Here is a 25931-nt window from a genome sequence, read left to right as displayed (position 1 = left end):
TAAAATACACAGAGCTCAGCTCTTTTTTGTTTTCTTTTTCTCATTTAATAGCAACGTGCTTTTTTTTCATATAGGTGTAGCGGTACTGGTTTTGACTATTGTCCATCTAGCCCTGTACCCTCTTTTGAATGTGAGCATAGCCAATAATTTCTTTTTAAGTTTCAGCACCTGAAACTTTCAGGTGAAGTCTTTTTTTCTTACTAAATTGAGCTGGCATTTCAGTTGAAGAGACTCAGTTTTGACTGCTGATTCAGCGGCGAGCTGCTCAGTCGCCGTGACTTGGTTTGCAAGAAATCCCCCAAACTCTAAAACTTACACTGTGCATGCTGGTGTATAGCAATCAGGATTATTTAAGAACATCATCTATTTTTTTGATCACCTTGGTCTGTGCTCTTTCATTTATTTGATTTTTGGGCTTACTCATTGTCAGCGTGTATGGCTTTTGATGTGAAAATTTGATGCTCGTTTGACTTGGAAAGAATGTTCCTACTCTTATGAAGTGCTTATTTTTTTCCTGCTACCTGTTTTAGTGTGTTCATGCAAATTGCTGAAACCCCCTAATGATTACAAATGTCAAAATGTGAAGTAAATCAGGCAGGCACATCTAAAAGGGGTAAGGTTTCTGTATGCAAACCTTCATGATTCAAGCAGCAATTGGCTATTGACTGAGAAATGTAAGGAAGAAATTGTTCAAAAACAGAGGCTTGTTTTAGAATCATCCCTTATGAAGTTGTTTTCATCTTAAGTGGAAGAAGATGAAATTCTTAAGGCAAGACATCTAATAATGAACACAGATTTTCTTCTCTACAATAACAAATGCTTAGTTTCATGGTAGTACTCTTAATCTGCAAAATGCCTTTGTTTTACAAAGGAGGGCACAGTATTTATTTCATATATATTTATATATTATATATATATTATTTATATTTATTTATATATTACGGATGTAAGAGCTGAGTTGACTGAGAACCTTGGCAAGGCTGAAAACAAACTTTAAAACTTTTTTTGTTGTTGTTGTTGGTGGTGGTTTGTGTTTTTTTGTTGTAGTTGTTTGTTTTTTGGTTTGTTTGTTTGTTTGTTTTTTCTCCAGGGAGTATAGGTTAAGGGTGCTATTTTGGGCATACTGGCTCTGTGACAGATAGCAACAGACCTGGTTAGGCAACTTATACAATGTTTAAGTCTGCACCTTGTTACCATACCGAAGTGGAAACAGTGGAAGCTGTCTAGTAAGCAGCAGGTAATAGTGTTGTTTTTCTTTTTTTCCTAAGCACAACCAGTGTCCGTTCAACACGACTAGCTGATGGGTCTGTGCCAGGTCTCCTCCTCGAGCCTCAGCAGCTGCTTGTGTTGGAGTAAACACATCTAGCTTGTCCCATGCACCAACTAGGGAGATATGGCTTCTGTAAAGGATCTCACAGACCATTTAAAAAAAAATGTTTTATTTTTGCTAAAGCAGTAACTTTGTGGGATCTTACGGTTGCAGGTCTAGAAAACATGACAGATTTTGCTCGGAGGCTTTGTTAAAATAGACATTGATACAAGCTACTTTTATAATAAATAAATAGTAAATACTATTTACTCAATTATTAGGGACTATCAGCTTTTCTACAACTAATTATGTACAAATACTTGACATTTTGAGAACTCTTTTTACTTTTTTCTCCCTCCGGGAACCTGAGAGCCCATATACAGCCAATGTTTTATATTGGCGTGACAGTTAATGTGTTGGGCTTAGATATGGTCATGTGTCCTCCTGAAAATCGAAGCCACATTTAGTCATTCCATATATTATGATTGATTTTTTTTTTATTGTGAGAACATCTTCAGTGCTATTATATATGAATCAGCATTTTATTATGAATTACCTTATAGAAAAGGTGATTTACTTTTTTTCCATCTGACCCAATTAGTAGTTGTCCTCAATCTGTACATACCAATTTCTGGTATTACAAGAAAAAAAAAAAAAACAATACCTGAAGAAAAATTCTGCAGAAGCTTGGATATCTAATGCTGAGCTTGCTTTCTTGGGCCCTGACTCAAATTGTTAAATAACTGGAATTTAACAAGTTATGTAAATAACTGGAATTTAACAAGAATTTGGAGTAGAAATAATGAAATACTTAAATTCAAATATGATAAAAATAGGCTGCACTTGTTCTAAAATAGTTTGACTCTGAAGCTGAAACAAAATCTAAGCAATAGCATTGGTTTAGGTGTTGCTCTTTCACCGATGCCATCACAAATCCATATTCTCCATTGTTCAGATTTGCATGAACTTGCCTTTTCTAATGCAAAATGTTCTGCTAGTGTAGTCACAACCCAGACATCCTACTTGTGTGATCACTGTGTGCGGAGAACTTGAGTGTTAGCTGGCGAGGAAGTGAATGGATTTACTTTTAACTCCATGTGACTGTGGGAGAGGAGGGCTGTGGCACATGTGTTCATGTGAGAAGCAAGAGTGGGAGCAGGTGGGAGCCAGCTTCCCCGGGGCGGGGGGGGGGGGGGGGGGGTCGGCAGTTCCCTAGTATTTCTGATGAAAAGAAGTGAGTACTGACCTGAATTATGCATGGGTAGCTCAGTGAAGCAGAGCTGAGGAGCAAATGGCCTACATCCAAACTTCTTTTTTTCTTTCATTTTGTAAACTCTTCAGCCCCTTCTCTGTAGCAGGGCAAGTCTTTTGTTCAACACTTCATGCGATGAGTTTTACTCTTCCAGAAGTCCCAACAGGAATTTTGAAAGTAAGGGCAGACCTGTGCTCTGCAAACTCTCAGCAGGGCTTGTCTGCAGGACCTGCAGGCAACGTTCCTTGCAGTCAACCAGCCTTGTTTTCTTTTCATTCCTGGTCCTTGTGAATGAGCAACAAGGAGTTGAAGTGCATAAAAAACAAGGAAAGCCATCCTCTGTCTTTCTTGTCTGCAAGCTCTTTACACCTTTCCCACATACTTTAGCAGCGGAAAAGGCAAGTCACTCTGTCTGCGGTCATGGTCTTACTTGTGGTCAAATTTCAGTTTACCAGTTATGAGCAAGTATTGAGATCTGTTGTGGTCTTTGTTTGCTTTGATTAAGATGCTTTTGTGCTACTACTAGCTAGTAGAGCTCTTTCTATTTGTGCTTGATGGAGACTGGGTAAGAGTCAGGGAGGAACCTTCTCCTCTCTTACCTGCCCCAAACCATAATACTTCTCTGGAGATATTTAGCATAGTGCAAAGTTACAGTGCAAATGAGACAAATACGCTTTTTTCTTACAGGGATGTTCAGCTGCCTTTCCAATCAGCTATCCCAAGTATATAAATCTCATCCTGAACTTGTCTGTTCAGAGCTACTTGTAAAATGCTGATCAAATGCCCCTGACCTCTTTTGAGCAAGAGTGGATCTGGTAATGTAGGTCTTCATTCAGTCTTTGTTGTCTTACAGTATGCTAGTAGCACTGAGACTGCCTTTTATGAGGGTTTTGTATCTGTGGAAACAAATCAGATTCTTGAAGATCAGATTCTTGATTATTTGCTATAGTTGTTAAAAGCAAAAGCAAGGAAAAAAAGACCGTCCTGGAATTTCCAAAAATTCTTAGTGCCGTAGTAGTTTTTATTTTGCAGCACCCAGAATGAAAAGCTTGCAGCATTTAGCTCAGCAGCTGCACATACTGAATGTATGCTGTTACTTAGAAACATTAAAACACGGAGAAACTTCAGCCATTCCAAGATGACTTGAAACGAAAACACCAACGCAAAAACTAAAGATGTAGGATACATTGATCAACCATGTACTCGGTCTGTGTTTACACAGAGGGTGCAAATTTTTTTTTCTTTCAGTCATCTGCAAACAGGATCCTTGCTCTCTGGTGTTTTAAGACAGACAACACCCTCTACACCAGTGAAGAACATAATGTATTGGCATTACCTCATCATCTTCATCCATTTACCTCCAGATACCCTTCATATTAACCCACAGCCCTCCTCACACAACCTGGATGCAGACTGGAACCTTCCTGATTGGGATCTCTCAGATTTGGCTACCAGAAAGGGCACAATGTGGGCAGCTCTGATCTGGAGTCTTCTTCACTGAGCTGAAATGAAAATCCTCCCCAAGGAGAGCTGGATGTGCCCTGAGATTCTGTCAAAAACGTGCACCGTGTTCATATGGCTGAGCTCTTGCTCTGTGCCATAATTCCCTTAGCTATAAGATGGCAGCTTTTTTTTTTTTTTTTTTTTTTAATGGACCCATGTTGTGTAAGAGAAGGAATTACTGTTTTCAGTGGAGATATCACACATTACTATTTTCAGCGGAGATATCACATGCTACTATTTCTGAGAGTTCAAAGGAGGACCAGAAACTAATGAAGAGAAAACCTTTGATCTGGGACACTGAGCATGGCTTGTGAGCAGCCTTCTTTTGAGCTGAGCATATGAAGGATCTGTGGATAGTTATGTTCCTCCAAGGGAAAGAGTATAGCAGCATTTGGTAGTTGTGCCTGTGCTCTGTCAAGGAGTTGGGAAAGGAGCTGGATTTTGCCAGTCTGAAACAGATAAAGGGCTTTTCCACTTTTGAGCCTTGTTTTTGCAAGAGATGTCTTTGACTTGATTACTGTCCTGTAAGATTGGATTTTGTTCACTTTATTTTTCTGATGGATGTTGCCTCTGAACGACTGTGAAAAAGAAAATCTTCCTGCAAGCATCTAACTTGGTGTGTACCCACTTGATAGTGCTTGCTCTATCCAGGGTGATTCTCTATGACTGCCAGTGACACTGGCATACATCATTGCTGTGTTACAGTAAGATTACTGCAAATGTGATCAGTACTACACCACCTTTGGGTGTTTTTATCAGATATGTGAATGCAAGGAATCTCATTGCAATCATAGTGACTATTAATTTCCAGTCTTCTGCTTAAAACCTTATTTCATGGCTGGAGTAGTGCAGTCAACTTTCCTGTTGAGCTCTTTGTAGGCATTGCCCTTAAACATTTCAGTGGTCATTTTGACTGAACGGCTCTTGATTTCTAACTGTAAATCAAGTCAAATGGAAATATTTGCATAAGGTCTGGGACTTGATGAGGCTGGTCTCAGGCCATGTTAAGAGAGAAATTCTAGATAAAAACAGGAAACTGTTATGAGCTCCTGGAGGAAAATGTGTGAGTGTAGATCACTAGAAGCATCCTGGTAGCAGGGGAGCATTGTAGCGCCTGTTGAATTGCACTGTCCTTAAGACCAGGTGTCCAGACCCGTTGCTAGAACAGAGGCAAGCAGCAGTAGCATAGGAAGGAGAGTAGTGATCTCTCAGTTTCTTTCCAGGGATGGCTCTCAGACCGAGCGGAGCAGCCTTCCATGATGCCTGTTCTGCACAATCAAAAGGGATGAAACCATGCTCAGGAGAAAAAAGCTAGTAAGTGTAATTCAGCTGTATGTTTAGGGAATGACTGCACTGACCTATGTGTTGTATGAAAACAAACCTACCAAGATTTTTTTTAACCTTTTCATTGTTATTTATATTTGATGTCATGAAGCTGATTTTTTTTCTCTCATCTGCACTTTTGTGGCAGCTTTACGTCCTCTCCTCAGTTGCTCTGAGTGGCCTTCCGAGGAACCCTGATGTAAAAATGTGGGTTTAGGAATGAGTCAGCTTTGCTTCACTCAAATATCTATCCATTTTCTTTCATGGTTCAATAGGTCTGTATGTACCATCCTTCATCGCTTGGAAACTCTTGTTCAGCTAAAATGACACCTTTGGTCAAATGACATTTTGAAAATCCCTGCTTTATTTTTGTCTGTATTCATACTGTTATCTCATCCTTTCTCACTGGCAGATTTCAAAGCCCTCTTTCAAAAGAGGAGTGGCATTATCCACAGCAGGTCGGTGCCTGGCAGGGAGGAGGGTTTGTTGCAGGCGATGGAGAGGAGACAACTACCCAGTTTTGGTGAGCCTCAGTCCCAGGCTATGGATTCCTGTGCCCACCACTTAATGGTGAGGTCCCCCTTGTACCTGATTCAGGAAACCTGTCCAGAGCAAAGCTGTCAACTTTGTTGCTCTCACACAGCCGTGAAGTAGCTGTGAGTATTACTGGGAGGACTGGAAGAAGTTCAGTGGACAGAGAAATGAGAGAGCAATGTTCATCAGGAGGAATCTCTGCCTGCACTGGGCACTCTGTGCACCAAGCACATGTGTACGGGGTGTGGGGCACAAAGCCCGGCAGTAACTAGCTTTTGAGTTTTGTGCGGAAAAAGGGCTTTACACTAGCACAATTTAAAGTGATGCTGTGCATCTGCTGGGTGCGGCCTGTTAATTCCACACATGAATGGACACAGCATCCTCCCCCGCCACAGGGTATGCGCCCAGAGCCAGACCAGCCTGCGAGCTGCTGGCCATCTGGTTGCCATTCCTCAGTGCCAGTCTTAGCTCCAGACCCTTCTTATCTTGTGTTTTCCAAGAGCCTACTATGGGTTGTTTTTTGCTTCCTGACCATCATTTTTGTTGGGCCAGCACAGGCAGCCTTTCACCTAGTCTGGAAAGCCAGGTCTCTCGCCAGTTCCAGGTTTATCTGTAAGACCTCTTTGATCTTATTGACCAGAAGGGTCACAGAGTAGGACCAAGAAAAAAACAAACAAACAAAAACAACATCAACAACAACAAAAAAACACGATATGCTCTCTTGCTTCCAATTTAGTCTAGGCACTTGGTTGATGAATAGCTCAGCAAATCATGGTGCCTGTGTCAGCAGTGTCACGTCTGTGAGGTCGATATGCCGTGCTGGCTTGGAAGTGATGTGTTGTGGGGTTCAGTGACATCTGTGAGACTTTCCAGCACCTGATACTTGCAATTTGTCTTGCTCTTCCTTTCCAAAATAGGTAATAGAGGGGTTAACCCACCCCTTGAGGCAGTTTTCATATGTGATTTACTCAGTGACTTGTAAAGTGTTGAATAGTAAGAATTAAAATTCTTTTTTGTGGCAAGGAATATACTTTTTTTAGTATTGTAATGCCTTCCACAGCATTATCTGCATTAATGCAAGTCCTTGCTTGGAGCGGTCGGCATCAGTGAGCTGCTGATGGTAACGCATTCCCAAAATGAATTATGAAAGGTATGTGTGTGCATCAGTATTTAAGAGTGCTGTTTTTTATTTTCAGTCTGTCTGTTGTATCATGAGAGAGTTCCCATGAAGGTGAACTTGCATTTATGTTTCTAATTTAGGGTGATCAGGACAGAGGCACTATAGTATTTTTACATTTCTGCAGCTCTTTGCTCATGTATTTTAATGTTTTGTCTGCTATTTGTAGCCATGTCTGAATGCTGGGTGGGCGCCTTGTTATTGATGGCCTAACCAAGACAAAAGTCTTTCAGCTGAGTAGTTGTCGTGTAGCAAAGAAGATGCATCAGAAATATTTTCCAGTATAGGTTTTTCAACTCTTACTTTTTCTACTACCACAATACTGATTTTTCCTTTTGAAAAAAAAAAAAATTGTGCCAAAATCTAAATGCTGTGTGAGTTTCCTTCCTGTTACCAATCTGATTAATATCATGTACATCTGTGAGCGGCTACTGGCGTATCACACTCTTTGCCTTCTGCTCTGTTACCAAATGCTACAGTTCTTTGTGTGGTTAAATTACGTGTGGATAAATTATGGCAGACCTTTCCTACACTGCCTCTCTTTATTTTGTTTTGCCAGATGCATACACAGTGAATGAAAATTGTGTCTTGGAGGTAGGTATTTTTGGAATGAAGAACATTCACTTAAAAAGATACTTATAATCAAGATACTTCAAATTTACTCACACATGCTGAAAAACAAATTTAAAAAACACTTTTATTCCAAAAAAATCTGAACATTTTTAATGTTAATTAAAAATAATAAAGACTTGCCATCCTGAAGTACGGTGATAAAGTAATTCAAAATACCTATATATATACCTAAATGTAGGTATATAGAGAGCTCGGATACCTGAGAGAAAACATAGCTATATTTATAGCACAGTGTAATGCATTGGCTTCCTTTCTTTGTGCACAGAAAGAGTGCATTTTGTGTCCTTTTTTTTTTTTTTTAAATGACAGAAAGTATATCCTCTCCCTGAGATGAAATGTATAACAGTGGCCATTAAGAGTGTGAGAAAACAAGTCCTACACAGATCAGCTGTAGAATAAAAAATATGGTAATAACCATCCTTATCCTTCAAAGATATTTTTCAAGTGCGCTTCCTGATGACGAGGAATTCTCTCCTTCACCCCTCCATGCAGGCCAACCTCTGTCTTGATGCTGGTGAAAAACAAGAAGCAGAGCGCAGTACTTGCAGTGAGCCGAGGCTGCTGTGAAATCTGAGCAGTGATTTGTAATTGCAGCAGGTAAAACTTGCATGTCCATCTCCTAGGTTTCACATCTAGGACAGCTTCTGTCATAATATTCAGAAAAATCTGAGAGGCAGAAATCAAAGCTAAAGTAAGTTTATTATCAGGCGCTAGCTTATTAGATGCTTGTGCATTTGCTTAGCTTTTCAAAGTTCCTGATTTTGTCAGTTTGCTTTCTGGTGAGTTCAACAGTTGGTCTGAAACGCATTACAGCGCGTCTTGATCCCCAGTAGATTGTGTGTGGAATGAACTGGTAGACTCGGTGTGGTAACTAATGTGAAGTCCACACCACTTGCAAATATCTCCAGGCAACCACCAGTTCTTAAAGAGCATCTTCAGGTACTTCTTAAATTTTTCCCCCATGAGGAAATAGATGACTGGGTTGAGGCAACAGTGAAAAAGGCCGAAGATTTCCGTTATCTGGAATGCATAGTCTAGATTCCTGCTTGCTTGACAGTCTCTAATGACCCCAATAAGTTCCAGCAATTGTAAGAAAATTACGATATTGTAAGGAGTCCAGAAGAAGAAAAATACGATCATGACAGCAAAGATCATCCTCACAGCCTTATTCTTTTTCTCATTTCTACAGTGGACTAATGTTTTGATGATCATGGAGTAGCAAAATGCCATAACTATAAAAGGGATTAGAAGCCCTAAAACATTGATTTCCAAAGTGGAAAAGAGTTTCCATGTCGTAAAATTTCCTGGATATCTGTGCTTGCAGGTAGTATAATTTTGCTCATGGAAAGATTCTCTAAATACAAGTTCTGGAACTGAGGCTGAAAGAGCCACCAGCCATACAATAACACTGGTAATCAGGCCATGGAAAGTAGTTCTTGCTTTCATGGAAAACACTGCACGAACAATTGCCAGGTATCTGTCTATGCTCATAAGCATAATAAAAAATATCCCACTGTAAAACCCAACCAGATAGATCCATGAAATGATTTTACACCAGGGAGTTCCAAAAACCCATTGGTCTATCGCAAAATAAGACCAGAACGGCAGGGAAAAAACAAAGAGCAAATCTGAGACGGCGAGATTTAGCAGGTACACATCAGTCATGCTCTTCAGTCTCTTGTATTTGAAGAGGACCACTATGACCAGAATGTTTCCCATTAGCCCAACCAGGAATACTAGGGTATATAGAACAGGTAGGAAGGAGGCTGCAAACCTCTTGACAGTTTCCTTACTGCATGGTTTTGGGGCATCGTTATAATTATCGTAATAGTCATATAAGGTTGAGGTGTCAACTTCAAAGGACTCTGTACTTGAAGAACTCATGTTTTTTTTCCCAAATTCCTGAGAATGAAAGAATATAAAAATGTCAGTGACCTTCTCTTCATGATGACCATGTGGTTACTCCACAAGCCTGAATCACATTGAAAAGACTGCAACACACAAAGACTGACTTGCAGTTCCAATGCACTTCTCATTACAGATCATCAAACAATATTCAAGTACTATGGGATGCTTATATGCACACTTGTAAAGTACTGTCCTTGGCATGCATGTGCTCAGTCCTTCCAACATGGTGCAAATCAGATGTGTCAGACTGAACACTATCCAAACTGCAGAGAGGAAAGCAAATAGGGATGAAAGATAACAGACTATATATCTCAAATCAGAGAGGGATAATCCTGTGTAACGTAAAGTAAAAAGTGAAGCCACTGTTCATAGCAGTTCAGGATTTTACCCATCTTTTCACTCAGGCAAACATCACTGAAAGAAGACAGTGAAAGGTGACATCAATTTTCAGTAAGTGCTGTCTTCAGTGGTAAAGTGAATAACATGAATTTGTCATCTTATGTATGTTCTTTTCTAATAGATACAGAGTTTTAAGTGATGTTACTTTGAGGTTGACCAGATCACATAATGGATGCAATGCAAATACACCATTGATGTATTACTATGTTTTTCACATCACAGCAGGTGTCATTTCTTAGCCTAACTTACTAGAATTTTTGCAAGCCTGTGTTATGTCTTTCCCCTTTGTCTTTATTTTTATGAATGGGAAGCAGAAGAAAAGTGAGTATCATTGCTCTATTTATCTTCAGACTGTATAGTGCTACTACAGTGCAGCAAGCATTGACTATCATTAACCTGACCCCTACTGCGTGTAATCTCAGTCACAACTTTCCTGTCTGCAGTTCTGTTCTGTTCTGCACAGAGAGGAATTTAATCTGAATTACGAGTCACAGGGACAGAACTGTTCAACACCAATGTCCTAGAGATGACAGCTCTGCAACACTAGCACCTAGTCACACCTGAATCTAATCTACATTCTGCCTGGCTGTTCTACTTGAGCATTTAAAACTGAAAACAAATACTCATATAATGCACACACACTCAATCCTGATTATGCAGAATTTCTGAAAACTGCTGTAAAAATTACGTGAGTGGCAACAAAAGGTAAATGAAAAAGCATTACAGTCACACATGTGATGAGCATATAACATAGACAACTCTTTCTAAAACTAAATTTTGTAAATGTTACCTTTTCTCTCCTTTTCTTCTCAAATGATGCGAGGAAGAGTCTTGGTTCTAGTGGAGTGGAATCACTTGCTTTTGGCCAGGTAACTCCGTCAGTGAGGTGCTGCCTACACTGCGATACCCAGCAGCTGCAAAAAGCAGATGTCACAAGGTAGCTGTGTCTGTCAACGGAAACTGTGTACTTCCTTACAGATCGTATCACAAGTGTTTCTCTCCTCAGTGCTCACCAGAGATGGTCCTTTAAATGCAGAAAAGAAATTAAAGTGTCTTATGGTGTGTAAGGAAATACGAAGTTTCCAGTGAGAGCCTGATTGCTGAGTTAAAGCCCCTTCATCTTACCCAAAATTGTTAAAAGCAGATGTCAGTAAGTAGCTCTCGTTCAACAGAAACTGCTCTTTCTCACGGGTTGTAAAACGCATCTCAAACTCAGAAAAAATAATGAAAGGATCATCTGTAGTGAGCAGAGAAGAGGGAGGCACTTGATGGGTGTGTGGGAGGTGTGTTTCTAGTCCCTCTATGTGGGATAACTGATTTTGCCAGTTATACCATGTAGCTGTGGTAATAAAGAGCTGTATAGATTTAGTGTAGGGAAGTCTCCTTTTGTTTATTCTTTGATTTTCCTAACCCCTGCTTATCTTGCTAAGAAAAGAAATGAGGGCATGCAAATTCACACTGCCTTTTTGCTTGATGTCTCCCATAGCAGGTTTTATATATGGCAAAACTACTACTGACCTGATGCAAATGGTGATAATGGTCAAACTCTCACAAACTATCAAATAAGATGTAGGATGTCGTGGGTGTGTGTGGTGTAAGGGCTGGGGGTTTCTCATGGTTTTTATCACAGCAGGAAGCCTATCAGTTTCTACAAATTTCTCCTGAGAAGACAGTGAGCCCTGTCTCTCTGGGGATCTGGGGAAAGGGGATGACCACAGAGGATGTGCTGGTCAAATGGGATGGTTTTGAGTCCCTCTGGCAGAACAGCTATGCTTGCAGCTGGCAAATGCTGCTCTCCCCTATGTCCTAAAAGAGGCTGGCCAAGCAGAAGTAAAAACCATTTCTCAACAGGGGAGGCTGCTTCCTTGTTAGCAGGAGAAACTGAAGAGTCACTTTGAGAAGTACAAACAAAAAAACTACAGGAGATGAGTAGGAGGGAGGGAAAATAATAGATCCTAAACAGGAGATATGTCTTCTAGATCAATCTCCTGTGTCATTCTGGACACAGATATAGCTTTATGCTCAGTTTTGCTATTTACTGCTATCCTATATGCCTCTGACATTGTTACTCTGCCCACTAGCTTGTATTTGGCTGAATTGTTTCCTACAGAAAAGCTTGATGTGAAGACAATGCGGACTGTGGGATCTACTGGTTTCTTGTTCGCCAGAATAAAATACTCATATGGGAAGTAGCTTCTCTGTCGTCTTTCATAAAATGCATCTGTGGAGAGTTTTAAATAGGTCACTGCGAGATCAACAGTGCAGGTTATTACTCTGCAGATCATGTATGTCTTCAGTTTGCTGATAGTCCTTTAAAGATGTGGACATCAGCTGAGCAGGCAACACTGTGGTACCAGTTTCATCAGCTCTGTTCACAGAAACTAGAAGCTGTTTCTCTTGCTGCTCTTTTGTCCCTGCAGGGCCTCTTTAATCTCTTTGACACCTTGTTACACAAGGGGCATAAGTTCAGCCCTTTGTCCGCAGTAACAGTGACATGAAACCTTCTTTTAAGCATATGCTTTTCAGGAAAAAACACCTCATTGCTCTATAGGTATCACCCTTCCTTAGTTTTACCTGCAACGCTTTTGCCTCAATAACCACCACTCATCTGTATGCCTGTCTTGTCCTAGTCATTATTTTCTACTCCAACAATCTGGTCATCTCCTTTGAATTTCATCGGTGCCGATTTTCCTTGTGCCCAGATGAAGCAGTGAATAGAACTGAATGGGATGATTTCGCATCACTAGCAACCTTCTGAGGTCTGTCCACCTGTCCTTAGCGTACATGCCACATTTCAGATATGCTTCTGATCTTTCAATTGTAATGTAAGCAGGGACCAAGTCTGCAGTCTTATCAATGCAAATTTAGCATAATTCATATAGCACCAGACAGAAGAAAGGACCTATCTGGCATACTACTTTTACCCCAGCCCTCCCTTGGCTGAAAGACTTTCAAGTAGTAAATGCTTCTGAACCAGCTGAATGCATCTTTCTGTACCTGTCGTGGATGGAAAGCTGGGACACCACCACCAGAGGCACTGGGCAGCAAAGGCTCCTTGTCAGAGCACACTTATGTTGCTCTGGTGGGGTGGGGAGGAATGGCTGGATCACAGTGTTTTGAAAGCAGCAGTAATGTTACAGAAGCATACCATATCAGTGCACTTCATGTTCCCTCAGCAAATGGGAAGGGCTGTCTTTGTAAGGAGACTTTTAGCAAGTGTGACTTCAGAAAAATGAATGAATAGCCACAAAAAGAGAAGAGAGATTGTGTCTACTTAGGATTTGTGAACTCTAGGTAATGAAGCTAAAAAAACATCTGCCAGTTCATGAAAATGAAAAGGATGAAAATGAACCCTGAAACACCTGATGGTCTGTTGATGAAAAAAGTTCCTTTGAGAACTTACTAGTAAAACTGCAGAAAAGATGAAGAAAAGGGAAGAAATCTCTGATCAAATGAAATGATGCAGAAAATGAATGAAATGTGTTTTAAGTGAAGGATCTTCTGTGTCTTGGAGAGAGAAGAGCATGAAAAGTCTTAAATATGACTAATCCATAGATGGGGAGCTCTGAGGTTCCCTGCTAACGTGGCAGGGTGTCTTTTTTTCAGAGAAGAGCCTGGCAGAAACTAACAAAAAGGGATGGCAGGAGACCACGAGGTTAAGAGGAAAGGGGGAAGGGATCTCAGTGAGATGTAGAGGATGTTGCTGTAAACTAACAGGTTGGCTGGAAAGGGGGAGAAGAAATAAGAGGTCTTACCTTTTTACTAGGTGGTATCAGGTACGTGGCGCTGGCAAAAAAAAATCACAAGAGCGCAGAGATGTGGACCAAATCTGATTAGCCTGACTGAGAGGTGGCTAGTCCTTTGTTAGGGCACAGATCAGAACCAAAAGAGGGGAACTTAATAAAAACTAAAAGCAGAACAACCCAAACAGTGAAAACCCTGCTTCTTGCCAAAAGATGATTTCAGCCACTCCCTGCTTTTATGGAAAATCTTATTTTTAACTTGCCATCTTGCAGGTTGCACACTAGTCTCGCCAAAGGAAGGACTGGAGATAGATCTGTGAGTCTAATCTGTGAGCTAGATGCTGTTACTGTGAGGCACTCACCACGGATACACCAAAGCACCATCTATTCCCTATGTTATCTGCATTGGCCATGGATAGATGATTCAGAAGTGTGTATTAGAGAAGAGGTTGTCCAGAAGAGGTTGTCTCAGGAAAGAGGCAGGTGACGGTGACTAAAGATAAACTGAAGATAGATCAGTCTTTGATCCAGGCTGCCGAAGTGCACAAGCAGGTACCTTTCTCAGCGAACAGTCCTCTCCATCAGGTGGCCAACCTCTTCTTGCCTGGTCAGGCCTTGGGCCATGCCCTTGCAATTCAGGTGAACTTGAATCACAGTTTGCATATCTATAGTGCCAATCCATTCTTGTTAGCAAAAAGCTTGTGTCACCTATTCATTGTGCAGTTATCTGCCTACTAATTTTCAGATTATTCCAAACTTACTGTGCCTGATTAAAACTGAAGCAATCTGATAAGAGAACTAGATGCAGAAAATGAAATAATTTCTTAGTTCTAGAGACATCCATCATCTATACTCTTTTCCCAGGTGGTTCATTCATAATTTACCTCAAATGTTTTGAACATATGAATTCCCTTTGGCTAAGACAGCTGCTTGTGCTGAAGAAGTTTTAGGAAACAGAAGATTTAGGTCTTAGATGGTCATGACTATTTTATTTGCTTAATGGTGGTAAGTTGCATTTCCCTACACTATTTTTTTTCCCTGTGGTCTGGTCCTATTTATTCTGCTGTTTGTATCCACTGTTTGGATACAACCAAATTTGTTTTCAACAAATTTGCTTTCAACCTAATTTTCTTTCTTTCCCTGTTCTGTGATAGCAAAGCTGCTATATTCAGAACTCCTCACAAAAAAGAACTGAAACTTTAAACCTTAAGCATTACAGAAACAATCATTGTATATGCTGAATTTTACTTAGAATAAAAATCACTAATGGAAAATAAGAGTTGTGTTTTTAAAAGTGAAATGATACCATAAGGATCTTTCTTTGACTTGTTCAGTGATCAAGGAAATGTTCCCAAGCTATTTCTACAGGAAGATGACATATTTGCACTATTTCCAAGTCTGAGGAATAGTTGATACCTGAGATATATGTTTTCTTTTTTTTTTTTCTCAGACATCGCCATGATGTTTTAGTTAAAGGCTGCTCCCCACCAATAAATAAATATGTAATTAAAGACAAGGCAGCAATGAATAGCAGAGGTTTCCTCAGGCCAGTTTGTTTAATGTTCATTGTAATGAGTTTAGATACGAAGGAATTATGGCATTTTGGCAAAAAGCCTTAGTTTTCTGTTTGCTTTGTAGTAGTGCCTCCAAGACTCAAATACTGTAGTTGTTGGTAGTCTTCAAAAGCTTGTTAACAGACTGCCCTAAACATCTACACAACAGATACCTTCACAGTCTTTCCTGCCATGTCCTTGGGCAGTATTTGTAACATAAATGAAGCTAGTTACAAAATACAAAGTACTTTCATAGGATCAGGACTAAGAAGCAATACTTGCTGTTAACAGTTGCTACAATAATCTTCTTTCTATGTTTGTAAGACCCAGGCACTCTGCCATTGCCAGGTGAAAGCTGTTTCGCTGCTAGTTCTCTTCAAGACAAGCTGTATAGACAACTTATGTAATATTCAGTTCACTTTTTAATAACAGGCAAAACCTCTCAGGGTGCAGAAATAAAACTGATAGGAACAAAAAGTAGGGCTGAGCAACTCTTATTGGTTTTCACTGGAACTTGTCACTCATCTTTGTGACTAACAAGATATTCCGATGCTTTTTGTGAACTTGATGAAACACTTGTAGTCAATTTAACATCCACAGGCTCTTATTTGCTCAATAAGAACACACAAATAAAACAAAAATAAATAGAGAAATTGACATTTCTTCCACCAGCAGGGCATAGTGACTACTTCTTCCTTACTTTTCATAAATATGTTTTTCCTGCTCTGTACTTGTTCATCACTGACTCTAGTTGCTAGACTGCGGTGTCCTACTTGATCATGAATGGCTTTTAAGTCTGATGGAGTTTGATAATGCCACCCTGTGGTGGAAATTAAAAGAATGAATTGATGCTAGAGATGGGCAGAAGAAATAATGGAGCAAGCTCAAGGCAGAGGGTCCTTCCTACAGGGGGAGCAAGAGTGATTACAGGGATAGTGAGAATTTATGGTGAATCTGGAGATACTTCACTCCTTTAGCCTTGTGTAAAAAAGGTGTATGCCACTGCCTCCAGTTGCCTTTTTTTGGGAATCTGTCTAGATCTGTAAACTCTAGCCTGTGTGTTGATTGTTGTCTTTATTGTAGCTTGTAATTTGTCCTTCTCTTGCATTGTGGCCTCCTGATATGTGAGCTACCACAAGGCTCTGGAAAGCAGCGACTGTCAGTGGGACCAATAAGGAACCAAAAAACAGACCAAGTAATGATGATCCTTAATGATTCAAATGAGGGTTCCCTTCAGAAAAATCAGATGACTGCAGTCTATTTCCTAACAAAGGATCCCAAGGGGAAGAAGGACTAGAATAAGGCAAAGACTTGCTGGAAAGGGACTCTGGAGCTGCTGGTTGACATGTCCCTGTCAAATTTTAGTCAGTTCTGATACTTCCGTGGTGCATAACATACTAACCCAGCTTTGAGCCTCCTCAAATGCCTTTCCACTAGGGCAAAGAAAATGTGTTGGTGAAGGTACTTCATCCATGAGGATGAAGTCCCTAATGAAGTTGTCTAGTGAGATGTCCCTAAATTCCTGCATGTGCTTACCCTAGTCCCCATCCAAGAGTGTTTTAGGCCATCAGCAACACCACGTGAGGCCCTTCCAGTGGGAAATGCTCCCAATTTCCTAGTGGTCTTCACTCAGGCTAGGTTTATGTTGCTCAGAAATTGCCCTGGGCAAAAGGGATGGCAAAGGGATGTGGACAAAGGTGTAGCAATCTGCTTCAGGTGCCATTTACTTCTGGTTTGTTCCTACCTGATTGGAGCCCTGAAAAATAGCTGAAGCTGCATCTCAGGGCTTCAAGCAATTCTTTCATGCAAGGAACTGTTCTTGTAAAGTCACTAGCATAGGGAACTGCATATAGAAATAGCAGCACATCCCTGACTCTTGGGGAAAATCTCATCAGCAGAGCTGTGGCGCCATCTACTGTTCTTCTTCATCAGCTTTGTCCTTGTCCTCCCTGCCAATCATGTTTCTTTGTGTTATGGTGCTGCTGGTTTTAATTTTAATGTAGCATTTATGAGCTAAATGCAAACTTTTTGTAGGGGAACTGCAGCTTCTCTCCGTTGCCTGCATATCCCAGCATGTAGATCTATGGGCCAAATGGTTGGTGACTGAACTATTGAGATGGGTGGTGAGGTAACACCAGTTTCCTGCTGCAGAGGCTTTTCTAGAGAAGTCGTGTCTCTGAATAAAGGCTGCAGTTAACTGAAAGTCCAATGGAGGGACTTAAAGAGACACCAGCAGGCTTTCAGTCAGGCTCAAATGGTGCAAGGGATACCTCCAGGAGCGCAATGTATAAGATGAGCAGAAACCTAGGGAACTGATGTGGTTCGTGGAGGCTGGAATGTTTTAAGGGGCAATTGCAACAGAGCTCTTCCTGTGAAAGCAAACCAAACAAAAATGAAGATTCTGGTTTATAACGAATTTTCAAATATTTACCACTTCTACTCTGAGGAGAAATTACAACAGTTCTGTGTTGCAGAGACCAATGTCTGGAAACCCCCTTGACGCTATTAACTTCACACAAATGCTCAAAAATTGAGCAAACAGGCCTTGCACATAAATAGCAAATTCTATATAACAACTTGCAAATACATGGCATAAAAAATGATGATATTATGCTGACAATCCTTGAAAGCCTTGCATTGCACAGTGTCTTAAAGAAGACAGAAAAAGTGCAGGTTGTCAGCAGGAGCTCTGGACTGGTGAGTGAGGGATTTTTGCACATGCAGTTTGCACAGTGTGGATTGCAGAGAGCCCAGGCTTGTCAAAGCAGTTTGACCCACAGTAGCAAGTCTGCACTACTGGGGATGACACATCTTCAAGGTGTGTATGCTGCAATGTACCATGCTGGTGATGTGCAGGATTTTTGTAGAAAGATTGGGGCTTTCCTAGAGAGCTGGCCAAAAGCTCAGGCTTGGGCTTTTCATTCTGGTGGTGGTGCATGGGTCATATTTAAAACCACCTTTTACTCTTCCCACTCAGTAGCTCACCATTACCTGAAAAATAAAGCAAAGACTGAAAAAAAATGAGATCGCAGTACTCAGTTTAGCAATAAACCCTCTTCAGGCTGATTTCATGCAGATGACTTCTTGTTTAGTCTCAAGTACCTTCCTCTTTCAGTCTGCACTTCTTAGCATTTCTTAAAAACACCACAAGGAATCACTTGCTTGGGGGTGGGGGCAGGTGGACTTTCCTTGCCTAGACAGACTGAACTTTAAAAAGTACTTTAATTTCAAGTGGTGCTTAAGCTACACTTAATCTTATCCAAAACGTCCAGAGTCTGGAAATCCACTTACAGCTGAAATTTTAGAAGCTGAGTGTGTATGATATTTTTACACCTAATATACAGCATGTTATGAAAAGGCACTATTATGCTGTAGTTTCTGGTAAATATGCAGTAGCAAAAAAAAATTGAATAATATTTGTTGAATTAATGTATGTGGAAAATTACTCAGTTACTGAATGGAAAGGCTTTCCTCCAGGCTCTCTTAAAAACATGGTGTTGTTGAGGTCCAGAAAGACAGGGCCTACTCCTCCCACCAATACTCAGGAAACACTTTTTTGTGTTACTCAGTAAGCAAGAGCGTTTCATCACATTTGGTATGTTTGTCAGTTCCATCGATGTATAAACATAGTTCCCATTGGTATGGACTCATTTTGTAAGACTGGTCCTTGATTTTTGCTTGTATGGTGATCTCAGCTTTCTAGGCAGCAACAGTCCTTTTTTCACACACACAACTCCAGCCCACAGGTCCTAAAAAAATCCCACTTGTCCTTGTGGCAGATAATGGCAGGAGCTTTCCAGGGAGGCCCAGGTAAAGGAATCTCCATTGTCTTGTCTGATTTGTTTTCCACCCCCAAAGTATTGTCACTGCAAGAGTAAAAAAAGGATATTTGGGGGCTGTTGAGTGCACATAGTAAATATGTCCTCTGCAACACATTAAGTCTGGGTACACATGAAGGTCTCCATGGGAAAATAAACTGTGGTGAGGGAGGCCACAAAGGCTGAGGCAGATTGTGGCAGACAGCATGGATTAGTGGTTATTTTGTCCCCAAAGCTGTTTTTGTGATAATATAGACACAGTTGGTGTTTACAAGGTAGGGCAAGCAGAGCATGGATATGAAGCATGCACTTACCAAGTACTGCAAACGATGGCTAAACACAATGACACCCCAGCCCATACCTCCAATTCCAGTTGTCCCAGCATGTTCGCGTGTCCATTTGCTAACCTGGCAGGCCCTTGCTCAGCAGAGCACTTGAGGAGGTGCTGAGTGAGGGGTTCTGCCAAATTCTGCCCACAGATATCAGAAGAGGTGCCTGCTGGCACAGATTAGCTCTGGGTCAGAGCAGTCCTTGCTCTGGTAATTGCATGCTATGAACACTGAGTGTACTGTTGGCATGAAATGCATATTCAGAAAGAACACTTTTTTTTTTTTCTTCTTTTCTTAAAATTTATTTTAACAGTAGGATTTTATTAGGTATGAAAGCACAGGTAAAACATTTGTTGCAATCTATAACCCCCAAATCACGTCCGTATAGATATAATTCAATATACAGTAACAAAAGTATTCCTCTTTGCTAAGTCAGCTACCACTCATTAAAGAAATCTCTCTTTCCTTACAACAGGAGTTTAGGTCTATGAACATTTGCACTGCAGGTATGTATACACACTGAAGTGTTGATGGCAAAACTGTGTAACAATTTCCCTATCCATAAATTCTTCTCCATCTCTGTTCTGGGCAGAGGGTGTTGCTTTTGCTTCTACTTATCCTCTTTCTCTCTCTTGATTCAATTCAGTGTTCAGCCTTGACATATGGTACTGCTTTTGTTTTTAAAATATTCACAATTTTAGAATATTTAATCTTTAACCAGAGGCATGTCAGTAGTTCAGTGCTGTCATAGGTCTTTTCCCATGGGTGATGGCAATCTCTCAGGGATGGGTAGCCCTGCAGAAGGCTATTTACATAAATTTACATAAATTTCTTCTTTACAGGAGGCATTCTCACTTCATAGGAAGACAGTTCCATCCTGGTCACTGGTGTTTAGGGTAATGTTGCTGTTCATAGCGCTTTCTGCATAGCTAGCTGAAGAGCTGACCTGGTAGCGACTGCAGGGCCCACAGAAGCACAGGCATGGGCAGTACTTTAAGCAAACACTGTAAAGGTATTTCCTGAATTTTTCCCCAGCAAAGGCATAGATAAGAGGATTGAGGCAGCAATGACTGAAAGCAACGGTTTCAGTCAGGTGCATTGCGTAGTCCAGTGATTTAATTTGTTTGCAGTTTACAAATAACTCGTAGTGCTTTAAAGTCTCAAGAAAAATCAGCACATTGTAGGGAGACCAAAAGAGAAAAAACACAACCACCACAACCAAGGTCAGTTTTATGGCTCGTGTTTTTTTCTGATTTTTGCAGGACAGCAGGGTTTTGATGATCCCACAGTAACAATAGCATATGATACAAACTGGGATGAGAAAGCCTATGGTGTTCAGTTCCACATTGCAGAACACTGGCCAGATGTTCTCCAGCTCCTGGGGGAACACAGGAATGCAGTCATTTTCTAACAGCTGGGAAAACACAAAATGTGGCACTGAAACTAAAACTGCTGTTGCCCATACTCCGCAGGTTATCAGAAAGCCCTGCTTCATGGTTCTGGATTTCAGAGAGTACGTTGCCCGGACAATAGCCAAGTATCTGTCAATACTGATCACCGTGATAAAAAACATTCCCCCAAAGAAACCAATATAATACAGTGAAGAAACAGCTGTGCATGGGATAGTCCCAAGAGTCCATCCCCGTACTGTATTGGAAGCCCAGAAGGGGAGGGAGACCACAAAGAGAAGGTCCGAGACAGCCAAGTTCAGAAGATAAATGTCAGTGATGCTTTTTTTACTTCCTGCTTTCAAAATGGCAAAAACCACCATGAGATTCCCCGTGAGGCCAAGAGCAAACATGACAATGTAAAATATTGGCAGAAATATTTTCCCAAATTCTTGGATGTCAGTTTTATCGCAGGTAAAAGCATATTCGTCATAAGTGTATTCGGTTGTCACTTCTGGGAATGCTTCTGCCATGATGAATTTTCTGGCTAGAGATGACATGAATGACAAGAGAAAAGAGAAAATTGTTAGAGAGAGATCCAGCATCTGCTATGGTGCAATACTGAGAAACCTCACCAACACACTCGCTTTGGGATTATGTCACAATTTGGGCTAGTGAGAGTTGTATGACTGTGGAGGTGATGGTAGATTACTAAGATAAGTCTAGACTCTTCTGCTATATGTACTTCACTGAAAATTAGCTCTTTAGTATAAGAAGAAATAAGTGAGAATGTTGAAGGCTGTTGAATAAGACCGTTCTCAGCAGATGAGCAGCAGAGTAGCAGCGAAGTGACATCCGAACAGCTAAGCTCTGCAAGTAGTGCATCGCAGTGTGAGAAGCGTGGGCACTCTCCAGTTGGCTGGGCAGTGTTCAGCAGGAAGCGATAGTCTAAACGTAGCTGCTAATCAGCATGCGATGCCTGTCAGCATCAACAAGAGCTGAGCATAACCCCAGATGTTAACCCCAGGGTGGAAGTGTGGTAAGACGCCCAGCTTGGCCATGCCTGAGCAGATGCATGCTGATGTGGCAGAAGAAAAGATTGCACTGGGACATCTGTTGGGAGCAAGCATATCTTTGATGAGTTTTTAAAAAAATCCTCTTATATCAAATGAAGAGAAACTGTATTGACACTTTTCCTCAAGTGCCAAAGCATAATGTGAGTGCTTCTGCCTTGAGTGCGGGGTAGTCAGATTGGAGCCAGGGCTCATTAGCTCAAGGTCAGACTGCACGCAGACAGTGTATGCAGTGAGGGTGCATGATCTCTGGGCTCGCTTGTTTGCAGATCCAAAAACTTGGGGCACCCACCATTCCTCTGCGCTCCCTTGGGATGTGGCATTAAGTCTCTGTAAAGACTTTTGTTAGCAGGGAATCAAAATTGCTAGAGGAGTGCATATGTTATTGCATTAGGTCTGCTCCCTGGCTTGGGTAAAGAACTTGTAAGTACCAGTTATCTGTGCTCTCTGTAGGAAATGAAGGGAAATTGAATGTGATTTGCTGTGCAGAAGTCCAGGGCCATGACCGCATGGCCAAACCACCTGTTAAAGCTGAAACTGAAAGAAAAGGTCAGTGTTAACAAAGCTGCAGCTAATAACTACCCCTTGGTCACAGTGTTGCGAACCTCTTACAGGAACCCTCATTGACTACAAAGGTGGGATTCAGTTTAGTGACCCTAAGCTGTATCTAATAGGGATGCTTTACATCTCCTGCTACTGGGAGATATAGTCAGTACAGCCAGTAAAGAGCAGTGCATCTGATTCAATGCAGGTTGGACAAAGTCTCCTTTAAGACAAGACAGACAGACTGCTTTCTGGACTCTCTTGATTGTGTTGATGAAACCCCCTTTGACTGCAAGGAGAGCAGAGGCACAGTGGTAGACACCAATGATCTTTAACTGTTGACCCTTGGAGCAAAGTGTGTGGAATCCCAGCTTACACGTCCGTGTTTCACTGAGCACAATAACTTCCATAGCCTCTGCTTAAATAAGCCTTGCAGTGCTAAGCATGAAGTAAAAATGTCCTGAGGTATGTTAGAGCCCTTGCCCAAGAAGTTTCATATGATGTAGTGGTAACTACAACAAACTCCCCTGTGGATGGCTCTTCTGACTCTACTGACATTTTCTCCTAACGCTTCACTGCTAGAGTGCTGTTTGTAGTGTGGGCTGTGAAGTTCTGACCTGTCATTTTGTAGTCATTTCTCAAAGGATTTTTTTTTTGTGCCAGTACAACACACACTCTCTGTTATAAGATATCTTGTTCTGAAAGTTCAAAGCATAGCTGTTCTCCCCAAAATTTAAATGAGAAGTGCCCATAGTCATTAGAAAATAATCTTTGTGGTTTTGCACAGGAAAAATGGGCTAGAAGAAGGGCTGTCTCAGCGTTGGCAGTTTCGGGGCATGGGCATGGTGTGGGGGGTGGGGGGTGGGGCTGTATGCATCCGGTAGGCACACCCACAGGCTGGGCAGCTCTCGCTGCCTCTTCAACTGGGAGCTGAGCCTGTCTGCAAGGCCATCCAGCTCCTTGCTTGTAGCCCAGTTTAGTTCGTCAGCTCCTGGAGATGTGCACAATTATAGGGAAATGAAGAGGAAAGGCCTAGCTAGGTGCTGGAGCAAAAGCTGATGGGAATAGTAAAGCAAGATTTTAATTTTCTACTGGTGAGACAACTAATCAGTGTTGCCTACAGAGATGGGTGAGAGGTTGCCCATCTCTTCTTGTGTCTGCCCAGACATTGCTTTATCTACCATGTAGAGGGATACAGAAATGAGCAGGAGACATAGTATAAAATCCAAACAGCCCAGCATTTTCTGCCTTCTCATCCTGACATTTTTGTTCACCTCTTCATAGACTAAATGCCTGCAGCAGGTCCCTTTAAAATGGAAAGAAGTGTCAGGGGTGCACTAAAGGCTCTCATGCTGAATATGAGTCACTAAGCCAGCCCACTTTGCTCCCTGCCACTGAGATTTTACTGCACCCATCTGCAAAGTGCCAGAGTGTCCTTCCTGCCCTGTGGGCTGATGCGCTCCACAGCTGGTTCTTCACTGATGTATTGGGGAACAGTATCAAGTGGCTACCAGAACTGCCAGGGGACGGAGCACCTGGCATACTAGAGGAAGTTGAGTGGTGGGTTTGATCAGCCTTAACAAGAGAGGGCTAGAGGACCCGAGGTCCCAATCTTCTCACTAGGTATTCCTGTCTGCAGCTACCTAGTGAGAAGGTGTAAAGGTAAAGCAGGCAATTTTTCTCAGAGGAATAAAAGGCGATGGCCATGTTACTTACTAGCTGGAAAATATTTTCACCATGAGGGTGGTCAAACACGAGAACAGGGCTTCAGGGAGGTTGTGGCATTTCCATTCCTGGAAATGTCTGAAACTTGGCTGGCCCTGCTCTGGGCAGGGCTTTGGCCCAGAGACCTCCAGAATTCCCTTCCTGATTTGATTCTGCTACAAATCAGGACAGAGGCCACAATGGTGCTGCAGAGTGCCCCAGCATCTCTTCTGTGTGAGCTCCTGTTTCAGACAGAAATTCAGAAGTTTCAGAAATTAATCATTTGGAGAGAGGGAGCTTCCACTGTTTCACTGTCTCCTCTCTGAGGGCCTCTAGTTATGCTCATCATTCCCATGCTTGCTCCCTGATTTCATGTCCAGAAAGGTAGCTTGTTCCTCTGGAGGGTTTCTGTATGAGTTCGAACATACTAATAAGTTGTGTTGCTATCACAAACCAAATATATAAAAGGTATCACACTTGTAAGGAAATGCAGCTTCTGCCACTGGACAGCCCTCAGGGCTGGCAGCCTTCTGCACAGGCTGCTTCCACTGGCATTGCCTGGAGAAAAAAATGAGCCTAGAATGGGCCAATTCTTCATGGGAGAGCACTCACACAGAGGTGCAGGATGAAATCCTGGCCTTACTGAAGTAAGGAGGAACTTCACTTGGGCTGGGGTTTTTCATGAAGTACTTTTCAGTGAGCTCACTGGTGGAGATAATTTATTTCTACAATAGCAAGTTATTTCCTCTACCTCAATTTCCTCTATGGGTGGTTGCAAAACCCATGGAACCTCTGCTGATGGAAAGGGTAAGATCCCGTGTAGCACATACAGCAGCAGGAAGGGACATTGGCAGCATCCAAATCTGCTGTCACAGTCTGTGTCTTGTTCACTCTCTATCTGATGGATTTGGTATCCATCCAACTGCACATTCATATCCTCCCACTGCCACTCATTCTGCATACGCAATATGGTCAGTTCTTTTTGAAAATTTAGCACCTCTGATACCACTTTCCTCAGTTTAAGCTGATATTACCCAACAGGTGGGCTGCAACCAACCAAAGGTCTCACAAAAACAAACAAACAAACAAACAAACAACGTGTCAGATAGGCATCTTGCAATAAAACTTTATTGCACTCTGGAGTGAGGATCCGAACTCTGCCCACCTTCATCCTTCCTGGCCAGGTGTCCTCTGTCAGCCTTGCAGAACCCACCCCATGCATGTGATATCCCACTGTCAGACTAAACCTAATTTCCTCTCTTGTGTTTATGATAAATGTTTAAATAAGAGAAAAAGTTAACTGAAGACTGCAGAGGATACCAAGTAAGGATGGAGTGGCTGCAATGTTTCTCAGCCAGGCATTTTCCTTTGCTGAATACAGGAAATAGTAGATTCACTTCTGCTTCTCATGGAGCTGTACAACCACTTTTCTCTCTCTCCCCATTTCCCCAGCAGCTTTGCACCCTACTCCCAACAAAGACTTCTGCTTTTAGTAATGCTTATAGCCGCCTAAAAGACAATAGTAGGCAGGATGAAAACCCTGTTTCTCAACACTGCTATTCCCAGACAATTTGTGTTGTGTGCGCTATATGTAACACATAGGGAAGTGAAATTGTGAGAGAGTTGCAAGCTCCCCTAAACAACAGAAGTTGCATTTCAGCCTTCAAACATCCCTGACATCAAGCTGTGTGACACAAGAGCAAAATCCTATCTGCACATCTGATCTTACTCATTATGAGCCT

The 25931-nt window shown here is 41.6% G+C and overlaps 3 protein-coding genes across 4 annotated transcripts in view; 1 reads left to right on the top strand and 2 right to left on the bottom strand.

Annotated features, from left to right (window-relative positions):
• The window catches only part of GLB1 (galactosidase beta 1), a 96504-nt gene that overhangs the window by 58615 nt on the left and 11958 nt on the right, over positions 1 to 25931 (top strand). The window contains exon 16 of one of the 2 annotated variants that reach the window (XM_040546847.1): positions 8224 to 8329. The exons of the other annotated variant lie outside the window; for it this stretch is intronic. Coding sequence (XP_040402781.1) covers positions 8224 to 8298 — 75 coding nt within the window. The 3' untranslated portion in view covers positions 8299 to 8329. Of the gene's footprint in view, positions 1 to 8223; positions 8330 to 25931 lie in introns of those variants that run through there. 2 annotated transcript variants of the gene reach the window in all.
• On the bottom strand, positions 1062 to 18721 carry LOC121064788 (C-C chemokine receptor type 4-like). The gene is made up of 2 exons (XM_040546873.1): positions 10829 to 18721; positions 1062 to 9633 (listed from the first exon to the last, which is right to left on the bottom strand). Exon 2 carries the CDS (start codon positions 9613 to 9615, stop codon positions 8539 to 8541), a length of 1077 nt encoding a protein of 358 aa, XP_040402807.1. The 5' UTR covers positions 9616 to 9633; positions 10829 to 18721; the 3' UTR covers positions 1062 to 8538.
• On the bottom strand, positions 20338 to 21402 carry CX3CR1 (C-X3-C motif chemokine receptor 1). The gene has a single exon (XM_040546874.1). It carries the CDS (start codon positions 21400 to 21402, stop codon positions 20338 to 20340), a length of 1065 nt encoding a protein of 354 aa, XP_040402808.1.

The sequence above is a fragment of the Cygnus olor genome, chromosome 2, assembly GCF_009769625.2.
Source record: "Cygnus olor isolate bCygOlo1 chromosome 2, bCygOlo1.pri.v2, whole genome shotgun sequence".
In the NCBI taxonomy this organism is placed as follows: domain Eukaryota; kingdom Metazoa; phylum Chordata; class Aves; order Anseriformes; family Anatidae; genus Cygnus; species Cygnus olor.
The sequence above is the reverse complement of the archived record's forward strand: the minus strand, read 5'-3'. Positions and strand labels throughout refer to the sequence as shown.

Coding starts and splice junctions, on each gene's coding strand:
- CX3CR1 (XM_040546874.1), bottom strand. CDS start 21,402: ATGGCAGAAGCATTCCCAGAAGTGACAACCGAATACACTTATGACGAA.
- LOC121064788 (XM_040546873.1), bottom strand. CDS start 9,615: ATGAGTTCTTCAAGTACAGAGTCCTTTGAAGTTGACACCTCAACCTTA.